The sequence below is a fragment of the Chiroxiphia lanceolata genome, chromosome 4 (assembly GCF_009829145.1).
Source record: "Chiroxiphia lanceolata isolate bChiLan1 chromosome 4, bChiLan1.pri, whole genome shotgun sequence".
Classification (NCBI taxonomy): Eukaryota; Metazoa; Chordata; class Aves; order Passeriformes; family Pipridae; genus Chiroxiphia; species Chiroxiphia lanceolata.
In genome coordinates, this window is record NC_045640.1 from 48872871 (window position 1) to 48888354 (window position 15484).

General features: G+C 40.9%; 1 protein-coding gene across 3 annotated transcripts in view; it reads right to left on the bottom strand.

Moving 5' to 3' along the window:
* SEC24B (SEC24 homolog B, COPII coat complex component) overlaps positions 1 to 10499 on the bottom strand; it is a 43348-nt gene extending 32849 nt beyond the window's left edge. The window contains exons 1-2 of one of the 3 annotated variants that reach the window (XM_032686297.1): positions 10292 to 10499; positions 4503 to 5210 (exon numbers count right to left, since the gene is read on the bottom strand). In XM_032686297.1, the coding sequence (XP_032542188.1) occupies positions 4503 to 5210; positions 10292 to 10409 (826 nt within the window). In that variant the 5' untranslated portion in view covers positions 10410 to 10499. Of the gene's footprint in view, positions 1 to 4502; positions 5211 to 9869; positions 10058 to 10291 lie in introns of those variants that run through there. The other 2 variants (XM_032686298.1, XM_032686299.1) reach the window with 2 other exon arrangements.
* Between the last annotated feature and the right edge of the window lie 4985 nt (positions 10500 to 15484).

Here is a 15484-nt window from a genome sequence, read left to right on the forward strand (position 1 = left end):
CATGAAATAATCTACGGTTAGAGAAATTATGCTATCAATTTTTTTTCCTCTGGTCAGTAAGATGATTGCATGTAAGTCTGTCATATATAAGTACTGATCAATTTAGGATGCCTTATTTTAGCTCAAGACAAAGCTACACTGAACACCAGTTTAGAGTACGAGTTTCCCATCAGCTTATCCAGGACAAACACAATAAGGTCATAAAATATTCCCATCAGCTGATACCATGAGAAGTCAAGGAGTTTTGTCAGGCTGTGATAAATATAAAATCCATTCTCAGTGACACAGTATTTTCTGTTTTTCACATTCAACTCCTCTCCCCTTAAATGTGCACTTATGTTTTCCCTTTATGCCTCTCAACCATTAGCATCTCTTGCACTAATAATGATCAAGTATAAATATCTACAGCTAAAAGCTATGTTACAGAAAGAATCTGCACAACTGGGCAAATTAGCAGTGCAATTCGTCATTTTTCCCTATACATCATCACAAAGTTGTTGTTTAATTTCTCACATGAGACCCACAGGTCACAGCTAAAAAGCTTAACACCACAGTATCTTCTCAAATTTTCAGAAGAGATGCAAGTCATCCTTTTTGAGTTGCTCCAGCTGCAATCTTGATTTCCTGCACCCAACATAACATACAATTTCTAGTGAGAGATGTACCACCTTCCTGCAGCTTGTTTTTTAACAGCGTTCTATTTCCCTGACTTTACTCTGTACTGCTTGCAGTCCTTCCCCTTTTTTCAACCACACCTGTATTAGCAGATTTACAGGATTATAGCCTGCATTCCTATGAAACTGGGGCAGCAAGGACTTTACATCCTGCTCTGACATAAGGGGAAGTATGCGCACGAGATAATGAAATTAAGAGCGTCTCCTGCTCAAGCAGACTGTCAGTGCCAGGATGCAAAGAAACCCATACCAGCCACCTGCAGGAGGAGTTCTCCATCTCCCTCTCCTCAGGGAGGAGTCCAGTAAAATTTAGGCATTCTGGCTGACATCCATGCTGACTTGGAAAGTACCAAGAATAAGCAAAGTGCACCGATTTTAGCTGAAATAAGTCGGAAAAACATTAAAGAAAGCTACTGACCTAGAAAGACAAAAAGCCTAAATAATACAAAGTATGTTATTTACATAGCATAACAACACTCCTGGACAGATTGTTACCAACACTGTTCTGCTGAAATACAGAATTTAAAGCTAGAGGAGAATGATTCTGCAGGATGAAATTAGTTTAAACCTCCAAGAAGGAGAAAAATTTCAAATTATAGATATTTATATTCTACTTTATACTTCCTAAAGCAAAAAAATTATCCTCACTGGCTATTATTTCTCAAAAGCAGTCAAATTCCAGGAAAAAAAAAATTTAAAATAAATTTATTTTCTTCTAGTGAAATCTCCACAAGCCTCACTGAAAATACTTCAGCTATTTCAGATAGGGGCTCTCAAAGTTTTAGAAAAAGATTTTATTGCAGTTGTATGTCCTTAGTACATGACACACAGCAGTTCAGGGGTTTGATCTTAGCAGATTCAGCATTTTGGGGGCTTTGCAAGGCCATACATAAAACTGGATTATTAAAGCAATGAAATAAAGTCCAATGCTCACAACTTTTATATATAATTCAGCAATCAAACAACTTCTGAAAAACTCTTGCCAGCCTAAGTTTCCTACATAAGTCCTGTTGAACACACAGATTTTATTAAAAACACATCATTCTTCTACATAAAGAAGGTTTCACTCTCATCACAGATGAGAATGCTCACTGATTGCACAAAACTGCTACTGAAAAATAGCTTAAGACAGTAATATTCTGACTGATAGTCCTCCTGTGATTTGCTTATTTATAATTCAAGGCTTGTAAGGGTTCATCTTCCACAGCATAGAAGAAATGATGGCAAACTGTTTTATTGGTACCCTGATTAATAGTAGGATACTGTATCAAAATTTCTTTACACAGTCACAGACAGCACATTTATGAATTTCAGTGTAACTTTTCTTTTTTTCCAAGTAATTTTGCTAAAAACTCCACATAGAAGAGACAGCAATTGTTTTCCATCATTGTTTCCTTCCTGGAGAACAGCAGGGATGATGAAATATTCAGAAAAAAATTCCTTCTGACAAATCATTCATGATTTCTTTATGTTCCTTGTGTATTGCACTCGGACACTTTCCAAGGATGTATAAGAACTGGCAATTAATTTTCAAGATCTAACTCCTTTTTTTTATAGGCTGCAAACAATTAGAATACTATATATAAAATTACTCCACCCGAGAACAATAAGACTGCGCTGGGAAATATTTTAGTCAGGTATCATGGGAGGCAGTTTGTTTAGCCACAGACAAATGGTTTTAAACAGTTTCAAGTGTTTAAAATGTAGTAATAAACCTGCCCAGCTCTTCCTTCAGCCTAGCTATCAGTTGCTATCTTTACTTGTTCTTTCACAGTCAGTAAATACAGAATCATTTGTGTGCTGAGGTTGCATCAGGATCCAGAGGGAAGAGAAAAAAAATTATTTTCCAGATAAATCAGTTCCACAATCCAGTCCACTGTGCAAGCTTTTATGTCCACACAGGCATGCTTGCATCAGCAGCTTTACAAGCTCAGAAAGAGTCTGAGTGTGGTTTAACTATTGATGCCCATGGTCTGGCAAACAAACCGAATACTGCAGTGTTATTCAAGTAAAACAAACAGTGGGTCAGTGTTTATTTTCATAACTGCAAAGTGTGTATCCATCATGCACCACTAACACAACCAATTTTATCATTAATTCTTTGAAATTCAAGTGTAATATTAACACATTTTCTTGAGGTCATGCACTAACTCAATCATCCACTCAAAAGCAGTGGTTCAGAAATAAGACTATCTATTGCTCATATTTCTCTTCATGGTCTGATCAGCTCCACTGTTCCACCTTTAAAAGAGTTGCTCCTTAAGAAAAATATTGCTACGAACAAATCATGGATTTCAAAACACCTCCAAAGGAAATAAAATTAATAAGCATTGAAATTAAAAAGTTCTGTAAATGAAACACTAGCAGTTTGAACTAACAATAAGTTGTTTTCATATATCTACTGCAAATTGTATTATTCTGGAATTATATCTGCATTCTGTGAAGTCCAGCTGCAGATTCTGCATTCAAAGATTCATTTTTTTTGGCCAGAGTTTTAAATCTCCTGTCCTTGAAAGAATTCACTTTTATGCTCAATCATGAAATGCCACTAACTTCAGAAGCTTTTCAAGGAGTTCCCTATTTTTCTTTTTTAATCCGTATTTTGTTTCATGGTTTTAAAATACTGAAGAAAATCAAACAGACCCCTCATCAAGACAGAATTCAAATCTACTAGTATTCAAAGTAATAAAACTGAGCTAAGGATGACACTCTACATCTTAAGTCTGGGGCAGGGGAAAGCAATATTGAAACCAAATTCCAGCTATGGATTGAATGAACTTGATTCAAGCTTAACTGCTTTCCCAGACAAAGCTTTACCATCATCAAGGCCATGTTCTTTCCTAAGTCCTTGGTCTTAGAAAACCTCAGCTACAAGAACTCCTAAAACAATTTCAGTGTTACACCATAATCCGAAATATGTACCACAAAAAGGAAACATTCTACAGCTCTTTTAGTAGGAAGCCATAGTCTGGCACAGCATAGAAGTCAAAACTGCATGAAGTCAGAAAATTCCCCGCGTAGAAAGAAAACAAGATTCTTCCTGCATGTGCTCTCGCTCTCTCAGCTGCAGACCAAGATGTTTCAAGGTGGAGGCACTCCCACATCTCTGTTCTTTTCCATGCTTCCTACTAAGTACTACCTACCTCATGAAATTGTACTAAGTTTTCCTATAAACAGAAGCAAGGGTTGAATGTACTTGCTCTCAGCTGGCACCTTCACAACTTCATTCTCTATAGCATCTCTCTATTCATCCATACTAATACCATTAAGTTGCTGCGTAGAACACTCAGCTACAACTTCCTCGTTCAAATCCTTATCAAATATATTAATTAAAAAAAAAAACAATTGCCTCCAAACCCATGTAGGGTTCCACTTTTTTCTGAACTTTGTGAAAAATGCATGTTTCTTCACTCGGGCAAAATTTAAAGGAACGACTTAAATCATGACTTAAAAAAATTATGTAGCCAGAAAAGGAAAAAAAGTATCTTTGTGATTAACTGACATATTTCAGAAATTATACTTCATTCACAACTGCAGGAAAAAACTCCCTTCCGAGGCCACTCACATGAAAAACACACCAATAAACTAAAAGTATCCTCTAAACAGTGTATCTATCTAAATTCTGTATCTCTCAATAGAAACATGTAGCTGCTATTGTGAGGACTGAGGCAACCAAATCAGAAAAGCTTCAAGAATGAATAAGGACAGAACTCAAAATTACAATACAGAATTTCACAAAGTGAACAAGAACAAGCCAACAAAAGCACATGATTACTGATGTCTCCCAGACAAATCTGGAAGTTCACTATCCTTCAAATAATACAATACCTGTTTTTATTTGGTTGTTTACTTTTGCAACTGATCCAGTGAGATTCCTGCAGAGGTTGTCTTGAACAGACTGGGTAGATGAAATAGTTGATAATGTTGTATTATATCCCACAGGAACATGCTGTTGAAGTGAATGAGGTACAGATGTACTCTGGCTAGAAAAAGCATTTGTCTCTTTGAACTGTCCAACAGCAGGTAGACTCTGAGAGGTAAATGTCTGCCCATACGCACTGCCAGCAGCCGCAGGAGGATAGGAAACATTTGGATACATGGCACCAGAAACCACGGGCATGGCATAGTGATCAGAATTAAGGGGAAATCCCTGAGATGCAACTGAAGAGCTGACAGAAGTGCTGTAGTGATTATCAAATGCTGAATATGACTGCTGAGCACTCATATGTAAGTAAGATGCAGATGATATTGCTCCTTGAACAGGTCCGTCACTTGACCCCCCTGTATGGGGAGGAGTTTTGTTGTACAACTGTTGCGATCCCTGTGCATTCAACACATTGCTACCCACAGAAGGTGTCATAACATTTTGTGCTGGTGCTGAATAGTAACCAGGGTAGTAACTGGCTCTATACTGATGATCCAGATGTGAAGCAGCAGCTTTATTGGGCACTTGGGAATAGTGTCCTGAAGGCGCACTGTAGTTTGGAGGATGTGAGCCATAGCCAGGGGGAAACTGCGTCTGACTCTGCACAGGACCTGAAAGAAGAGAAAATGTCACATGCATTAAAGGTGCATCTGCTAGTAGTGCCAATGGACTCTGTACTTGAACTAACAAACAATTGGTTTCTCCTTATTTTCTGTCACTATTTTTGAGATCAATTCCCATCAGCAGCAAGAGAACAAACCAAGTATAACACATGCAGATACAATATTTGAAATAATTTGCAAACACACACGCAGAAGTAGCAGTAGAATGGATTGGTTCCATTAGCAAAGGAGGTTTCCGTGCCAAGATTGTTTGCCTCCTGCTTCTATTTTTAATATTTTTAGGAAGTTAATACTTAAACAAATAGTGGGCAACAGTAAGCACCAAACTGATATTTCTAAGTGTCCGAATACAAGGGTATGCCTTAAAGAAACTGCCTGAATATGGAAAACGAAAAGCTGCAATCAAACCAGAATGTAAATATGTAACAATGGAGGCATTCTTCCTTACAAATCTTCAATATAGTGACCAAGACTAAGTGCTGCAGGGCAGTTACATTTGTCTTTTATGTTCTTACGTATTATGCTTTTGGGAAAAGTGACTGTCATTTTTATGAAACTACAGAGTATTTGACAAAGCATGTCGTTTCAGTTCACTGCCTGATACTTACATCAGGCATAAGAGATGCTGATATCAGAGAAACTGACCTCTGTTACCTCTACAACTAATTCTGCAACGTTACAGGTTAATTACATACTGGTCCAGCAAGGGTCAAGTAAGTGCTTGTTTCCTAAAGACCAAATGTTAACTATGTCCAAGCTGATTTTCTCATGCCAAGTGATCAATGGTAAATCTGGAAGTTCTTCCTCACATCCTTTTCTTAATGTTATTTTTATTTTCTGCTGAACCACAAATGCATTTGTCTGGACAACTTACTTCCTGAAAATTACCAACCCTTATTGCTTACATCAAGCTGAATGACTACAGTGTTATTTCCCGCCACTGGCTCAATAAAAACACAAACACAGCACTGGCCCACTCACAAATTAAACAGTATCTGGGGTAATAATGAATAGTTAGTTGACTACCTCCTTGTATTTACAATGATTACGAACCTTAAGCATTACTTCTCTTGTCTGGAAATTCTGAAAAAACACTGTTCTCCAAGTAACACCCAGATGTCCTATGATTAACTTGCAAGGCAATTTTAATAATGAATTTGTTAACAGACCCCTGTAAGCAAGGAACATACTGCCTAAAACTGCTTTCTGATAAAATTAAAAGTGCCCTTTCATAATTGACAATGCAGGAAGTTGGGCAAAGAGAAAGGAACTAAAAAAATGCAGAACAGTAACTTGGACTGCTGGCTAAAAAAGACAGAGAGGCACTTGGGAGAAAGCATGAGCTTAAAAAAAATTACATTCAGAGTTTTGAGGAGAGCATGTAGCTATGCTTCTGATTCACCTTTTTCTTTAAAAAATGAGAGCTGCTCCACACAGCTCCTACTTTTTTCTCCTTTAAAGGATAATGATTTTGAGCGAGCAGGTCATTAATGGTTACATGAACTTTGCCTGACTTTTGACCCACTTTTTTAATGTCTGAAAGAGCAAACTCAAAAATACACAACTTATGTCTGTTAAGGCTTGCTGCTCTAAGCAGCTATGTCTATTAAGGTGGCAAGAGAAGGTATTTTATCTGAGGAGTCTGTGCATTTGTTCTATTAAAATATGCAGAATAAACTAACTGAGCAGGTATAATTTAGAAATTGGTTTAGAAGCACCTGACTTCTAAGTAAGAGGCTGCATATCAAATCACCTACTGCAAAGTCTTCCAGTATCTAGCTCTTGTTTAACTCCACACACAAGTAGAGATTGAATTATCAATACAAGATATCAGTCTCTGCATCTAGAATGCAGAGTCCTTTTTATTCACACTTTAAAGTGAAGAAATACCTATACATTTAAAAGTGCACACAAGTATAAATCCCACAAAGACCCCACTAAGACAGATGAGCCTAATATTTGAAAAATTATATTTCTGATTTCAAATGGCTGGTCCTTTGAAACAAGTTTTACAATTACAGATGATAGATTACTCCCTTTATTTGAAGTGAGTTTTTTGTCCATTTGATTATAAAGAATGTGAGCAGAAAGTAATTTTTGTACTGCAATTAGTAGCTGAAGCTACTAATGATGATTAGATAATTGGTCAGTTTTGAACACTGGAAATCGGGATGCCCAATCCGTCATGATGTCTCAGGTAAACCACCTTCCTCCCTAAACACCTGACAAATATCTCAAAAAACTCCATGAAAGAAGCTGAAAACCTTAGCTGCATACAGAAGGTGTACTTCTAAAACATCATCTCTTTAACGAAAGCCGTGAACCTCTCCTGCTACAGACAAATGAATACTTTTATATAATCTTATAATGTATAATTACATTGACATTAACAGGTGAACCTCAAAAACCTTAATATTTTTTAAGGGAGGGGAGAGCCACTACACAAAAACCCCCCAAACCCCCCCCAGAAAAGCAGCAGTGCTATGGCTATACCGCTATGTGAATTAGCAAACCTTTGCTTGCTAGTGTCATGTTTGGTTTTTACATCCACACGTTCCCTCAGATGAATAATTTAGACACCTGCCTCATACCCTACCTGCATGTAGTCTATGTGTCCTAGAACACCAACTTCCTTTCTATCCAAGAACACCTGTTGGCTTTCTGAAACTTTTAACATCCCTTTATCCACCTCCAGAGAAGGCTCCCACGGCTTCCTCACACGTCCTTTAGCGATGGAGAGGGGGCAGCACCGCTGTCCCTTGTCAACTGCCGGCAAACAAACCAGCAAATTCAGCCACTGCTGAGCTCTCCCAACAGCTCAGTCACCGAACTGATGTCTACTCCTTCATTCACCCAGCTTCCCATTTCCACAAAATATTCAGGGATTTCCTATCTTTCACATCTCTATTCTCTTTATTAAATTTAATGAAACTATCCAAAAGATCCAAAGTCAAAGATTTCAGTACAGGATCAAACTGAGAATGTTGTAAGAGAGAAGGAAAAAATAATAAAATGCACACAAGAAGTTAACTTAAAAAACCCAACAAGATCTCTAAGTTATACCAAACCTAAAGTCTCCGAGGATTTCAAATGGACTTGGTCATTGAACCAGGCAAAACTTACTAATAACAAAACATCCTTTTTAATACCACCGTATGTACAACAGGTCACTTGCTTTCTGCAAAAAGCAGACCCTCTTTCATCAGACTGTAGTAAACACAAGGCTTTACATGAAAAATTCACATTTTATGAAATTAAACATTCAAACATCCAAGAGGATGCACTAGTATTTTCCTTCAGTCAATACAAAAATAGCTCAAGTCACTTCAGTACTTTGCACTTAAACTCCATCATAATGATGTAAAATTAAATTTCAAAAGCAATGACAATCTTCTTTGTGAAATTTAGTTTCTATCAGACAGAATGGAAAATTCTACTACAGTCTTCTTCTGTTACTATTCCCCTCTACTGTAATTAAAAAAAAAAAAAAGCCTCAAATCTGGTGTTATAACTTCAGAAGATTAGCACTACAAGAAGACAGACACCCCATGGAATGCTACTGCCAAATGGCACAAAATGAAAAATTCAGTTATTGACTACAAGTCATCAAACACACACCACTAAGACATCTTAAAACCACAGAAGCCAAAGTTATACAATAAAAATTCAAGACTATTACTGAAGAATGTATAAATGTCTCAGAATTAAAGAAAAAGTGTTCTGAAGTAAATAAATGTCTACTCTCTGGTTTTACACAAGCTGTTTCTAAAAATAATAGCAACATGGGGTTAATTAATTAAGACAACAAACAGTAATGATGGCTGTTTAAAATTACTGTTTCATTAAGCTTAAAACCCAAAGAGAAGGTATGTCAGCTTCTATTTGTTTCTGTAAAACACACTTCCAGGTTATTGATGCTGTAGTAGCTGTATCCTGATAACAGTATGTTTTTTGATTAAAAGCCTCATAAATTGGCATTTTCTGAACCATTTTTACAAAACTCAGCAATACAATACCAGTTTGGACACAACCGGGCACTAGTATCTTAAAATCTACCGTTTAATTACCTTCCTTTTCATTCACTTCAGTGAACTCCCCAACACCTACTTTATAGGCATTTAAGTACTTATCACTTAGCTATCCCTTCGGAGATGAGAAAAATTCACGAGTAAAAAATTCTGTAGGTCCTTGCCCTGCACACTGATCTGTTCAGAAAAAACACCTGTGCAGAATACAGCCAAGCTACAAAATAAAGGATTTAACAGTATGAGCTAGATCTCTATTGCAAACAAGAGGCCAAATTTAGATACCAAACCAACATTACATGGAGAAGATGATCATGCAGGGATTTTGAAGAGTTAACATGGTGTATTAATAAAGAACTGATCTTATAGTACACCAATTTAAAAATGGGGAAGTGTATCCTCATTACTCTCATTCATAGCACAGTCAGTCTCACTATCTCTCCTTCTGAAATGCGAGTCAGTATTTTGTGACTTTAAACTATTTTGCCTTTGTTTTTCAGTGACCCACATTTCACTGGCCCAATGCTGTTCGCTCAACTCAAATTCCGAGATCCAGTTGTGTGAACGCCAACCCACCTACTACTTTTAAGTTCATAAACAGCTAGGAAGCGAGTACTCTCACCCAAAATAACGCGATTTTCTGCCCGTTCTCACGCTCTACAGCCAGCGCCGAGGCCTGGAGGTGCCTTGGCCTCCAGAGCGTTGCTGAAACGCCACAAAGCAGGCGCCACGGCACAGGGCAGATCCAAACCCGCGCGGAGAGCGAAGCGCGGATCCCCTCTCCTGACTCCCCTGTAGCGAGGCGGGGAGAGGCCGCGCCTTCCCGAGTTCTCCCCGCACGCAGCCGCGGGCCCCGCAGGGGGACGCGCCTTTCCCGAGCGGCCCCGGCGAGTCTCGCTGCCTTTCATCCCAAGAGCTTCGTTACGGGCCGGATCCACCGGGTCCGGGCCCCTCCCGCCCCCCCCGGCACCCCTCGGAGCCTCCCCCCGTGCGGGCGCAGGGCCGCTCCCCCCGGGGCCGCTCCCTCCCGCGCCGGCCCCTCACCGTTGTGGCAGTGGGGAGCGCCGCCCGCGGGGGCCGCGGCCTCCCGGGACCCGCCGGGCCCGGCCGGGGAAAACGCGGCGGCGGCGGGCCGCGGCGGCAGCCCGGCGGGCGCGGACATGTCTCCTCGCGGCGCCTCTTCACTCCGTCCCGCTTCCCTTCCCCTTCCTCTTCCTCCTCCTCTTCCTGAGCCCCGATCCACCGCCGGGCGCCGAGCGAGGCTCCGGGAGCCGCGGGAGGGCCCGAGCGCCGCGCGCGACGCCGCGGCCCGGAGCGCCGCCGCCCACAGCGCCCCCTGGCGGCGCCTCCGCGGCCCGCCCGGCACAGCCCGGCCCGGCCGGGCCCGGCCCCGGGACGGGCTCCCCGTCCCCGCTCCCTGCGGGACCCGCCGCTGCGGCGGCGAGAAACGGTGCGGCGGGGCCGCCCCGCTTAGTCTGCGGGGCCGCACGCCCCATCAGCGACCCTGCGGGTGCGGGCGGACAGACCAGGGGGAGGGTGTGGAGAGGGAGGTGATCCTGCCCCTCTGCTCAGCCCCGGTGAGGCAGAACCTGGAGTGCTGTGTCCAGCTCTGGGCTCCTCAGTATGGGAGACATGGAGCTCCGGGAGCGGGTGCAGTGGAGAGCGATGAGGAAGATTGGGGTACTGGAGCATCCCTCTTTCGAGGAAAGATGGAGGGAGTTGGGCCTGTTTAGCCTGAAGAGGAGACAACTGAGAAGGGACATCATCAGTGTGGATAAATATAAAGGTGAGGTGCCACAGGGATGGAGCCAGGCTCTTCTTGGTGGTGCCAAGCAATGGGACATGAGGCAATGGGCAGAAACTATGCACATGAACTTCCACCTGAATGTGAGGAAGAATTTCATTACTGTGCAGGTGACTGTGAAACAGATTGCCCAGAGAGGTTGTGGAGTCTCCCTCTGTGGAGATATTCAAGACCCTGAGCACAATCCTGTGCAATGTGGTCTAGGATGACCCTGCTTGAGCAGGGAGGTTGGACCAGGTGACCCCCTGTGGTCCCTTCCAAACTGACCCATTCTGTGAGGCTGCTCCATGTCCCTGACTCAGGGCACAGACATGTACATGTACAATACCCACACCTCCCATCATTTTGCCTAAGTTAGACTTTTCTATTTGTATAGGTAATATATGCTATTTTAGGAATATATTGCCTGAGACAAGGCTTTTCTTTCTGTGTTAGGAGTGCGCACTGTGTATTCTCTCCCTCTCCATGGTACATGCTATATATGAGGAGAAGAAAGGCCTTCACAAGGAAGGGCGAGGCAAGATGAGGCAAGGCTTTTCAGTTCCTGTGCAGAATATATAGCAGATATTCTCTTAACAGGAAGGCAAGTGTTGGAGAGCCCTTGCCATGGTTTAACCCCAACCAGCAAGTAAGCACCACACAGCTCCTCGCTCACTCCCCCCCCAACCCCATCCCCGTGGGATGGGGGAGAGAATTGGAATAGTAAAAGTGAGAAAACTCATGGGTTGAGATAAAGACAGTTTAATAGTTAAAGCAAAAGCTGCTCACACGAGCAAAGCAAAACAAGGAACTCCTTCACCATTCCCATGGGCAGGCAGGTGTTCAGCCATCCCCTGGAAAGCTTCTACTTGGGGAGGGGACAAATGTCTCTCCCTTCCTTCTTCTCCCACCATCTGTATATGCTGAGCACGACTCCATAAGGTATGGAATATCCCTTGAGTGACTTGGGGTCAGCTGTCCCAGCTGTGTCCTCTCCTAACTTCTTGTGCACCCCCAGCCCCCTCGCTGATGGGGTGGTATGAGAGGCAGAAAAGGCCTTGACACTGTGTAAGCACTGATCAGCAATAATGAAAACATCCATTTTATCAACACTTTTTCTAACAAAAACACAAAACATAGCCCATACCAGCTACTGTGAAGAAAATTAACCCTATTCCCAACTAAAACCAGCACATCCTCCCTTGCTGGCTACTGTTGACAAAGGATCTCCCTTCAATTTAACACTTTCCATAGCCAATCACCCACTAAACCATATTAATTTTGGCTGCGTGTGTGTTTCTGTCACCTATATTCACTGTCATTCACTCAGACACTATTCAAGATTGAATTAATTGCTCAGGTTATTTTATTAATTATGCACAGAAGTCGAAATCAGGATAATATACTGGTGATCATGTTGTCAACACTAAGTCCCACAACACTGCGTCACCTTTGTTACATAAATTTGATGTCCCTTCCCTGTTTGGATGGTGTTCTTCCTACTAGTTATTATACGTGTCTGCCCTTAAATGCTGTAATACTTTTTTAATTACTTTGCCTGTATGCTCAGCATATGGTCCAGCTCTGACTGTTACTGTTATTACAAAGCATGCAGGACATCTTTTAGTACTGCAGGAACCAACTGTATTTCAAAGTTTCTCAGCCTATCAACCTATGTAGAGTTGTCTTGCACAGGCCTCCATCAGTCCTTTGACGGATTGTAGATCCATATCTGAAAGACACAGTTTCTTCTTTATGACCTAATAAGGTAGGGCAAGAAATGATTGGTTCAAAATGCAGCAACGTTCAGGTGAGCTATTAAGAAGTAAACATTATTTTAAGATACTAAAGGACTAAGTGACATGGGAACAGTGTGACATTGCCATAATTGAAGGAGTCTTAACAGGGGTTGCACAAACATTTTGAGAGTCAGACTGTCAACCAGCTTTGGTGCAAGTGACCTCTTGAAACCCCTTCCAGGGCTATATTGTGCTGACAAATTCTGCTCTTAAAGACGTTCTTCCTTCTTTGTAACCCATGCTTCTCCATCCCACACAAAATACTTGTGAAAAATGAATGCATGATACCAAAATAATTCAGAAATATGGTTTGCCTTTTCGTCTTCAGTGCTGTTTTATAAGATGTGTAACTGCTTCTGTGTACTGCAACTATATTTCGTCACAGCATGCAACACATGTGAATCTGTGTTTTGACAAAGGTTTTCCCTTTCCAAAGTCTCGTTTCTCTAATTCTTTTTAGTGTGAGACTATAAATATATCCTATATCACAATCTGTGAAAATTACACATCAATTTATGATCAAGCTCAAGGAGTTATAGATCATTGTGCTAAAAGCAAGAGGAGGCAACTGGGAATTTTCCCATTGTTTTGAATGCTTTTACAAAACCTTTTACACAACTTAATCAATTATTTTCCATAAACGACAACGACACTGTGGTTAAACCCATTAATTCCTAGGAAATCCAGATGTGTTGGCAGTTAGAACACAAGCCCCTAATGGAAATACACTGTAAAGTCAAGCCCATTAATTTTGTTTTCCTCATTTATAATGAATTTGAAAGCATTAGTAAGAAATGAGTATTAATGTCTGCTGTTAATGCTACCATGCAAAAAATAACAGGAGCTGTCTCACCTAGGCCATTGCTTCCACTTAGTCTAGTAACAAGCTTATTAAGGAGTAATAAATTCTTTGGCCACTTGATGAGGCTTAATTACTAATAGATTTATTTTGACCTCTGGTGGAAGAAACAATGACGCAAGAAAAGCCCCTCTGCCATTTGAGTTTGCAGAACAAAAGATGAAAATGCATCTTGTTACCCATAATATGATAAAAAAGGCATTAAATGTCCAAACGTAGAAGGAAAAAGTTATTTTTGGAAGGATAAAAGTCTGAGAACAAGTCATTACAAACTGAGTAAGAAATAATTTTGAGCTTTAACGTAACTAAGGCAAGCTTCTTCCACTTTGTCATACATTTCCGAAGGAGAATGACAAAATTAGGTGCTTTTATAATCTCCATCAACAAAATATAGCTGTGGGTCACCCTAGCTCACTAATAAATTTCTAATTATTGTCCTGCATTTCTATCAGGAACTGAGCCATTTTGGTGCAAAATAATGGGGCTTCATGTTTTCACAATCAGAAGTCTCCAATTGTCTTGACATCACTGTATTTGCGTAAGTTGCCTGTAGTCACTGCAGTGTGACTGCTTTCCAGAACGAGAAGGGCAAATCAAGACTCTTGATGTCACTATAAAGTGTGCCTCTGCTTGGGTGACCTCTGCATCTGGCTGCAGGATAAATCCCTGCATCCACTGGGTGAGATCTATGTTGTACTTCATTTGCAACTGGCTAATTGGTAGAAGAGGCCCCAGGGTAGTCATGCTCCACTTCAAATAAAAATCTTTCAAACTTCTAATACATAACAGAGAACGAGATATCAGTTGTGATACCATGCAGCTTTCTTACACAAGTATAGATTTACTTTCCATGTAGTTTATTTATTATCCAGGTAACTCCAGAGAAGTTTTGTGTCTCAGCAATGAGCAGGACTTCCTTTTGTCCATCTGAAGCACCTGGCATGTATTCCGGCTGGGTACAAAAGACTGAGCTGTACTTAATTTTTGTGTTTTGGGGTGTTTGTTTTGGTTTGGTTTTGGGTTTTTTGTGGTTTTGTCTTGTTTGGGGTTTGTTGTTGTTGTTGGGGGTTTGGGGGGTTTGTTTGCTTGGTTGGTTTTGTTTGGTTTTGTGGGGTGGTTTGGTTTTGTTTGGTTGGTTGATTGGGTTTTTTTGTTTGTTTAGGTTTTTGTTTGTTTTTTTTTTGGGGGGGGGTATTTATATCTATAATGGAAAAGGCTCAGAAAGCAGCAGGATCTACCTGGCTGGGATTTCTTTGGACAAAGGCAATGAGCTCTACTACCTGCTACAGCTGATAGGTGCTGGATATAGCTAATCATTATGGCCCCTGTGTCTGAAAGGCGGAGTAGCTGTTCCATTCTGTAACCCCTAATGATGGGTATCATCTCTGTTCACAGTCTAGTCTATAATTTCTGTGATACCTCTTCAAATACGGATATATGACTTAAATTCTCACTTAAATTGGCAGTCCTGATTGGCAATTATGCCTGGTAAGCCTCTTGAGTATACAGTGTAGATAAACATATATCTATATCTAGACTTGCAATATTCCTGAGTGGTTTCATCAGCTGCAAACTTCAATCTATGACAACACTATTCAGAAATCACCAAGCAAGCTCTGACTAGGGAAGAACCTCAGCTATATCCAGAGATCTAAATATTTTCAGGAAATTATGTTCAAAGGGGAAGTCTAGCCACAAGCTTTCATGTGAACTTGGGGGACAGCTAAACAAAAACAAGAGAGTCTGGGGAATTTATGCAGCTAATGTGCCACATCCCAGCTGTTGAGGTATAGTGT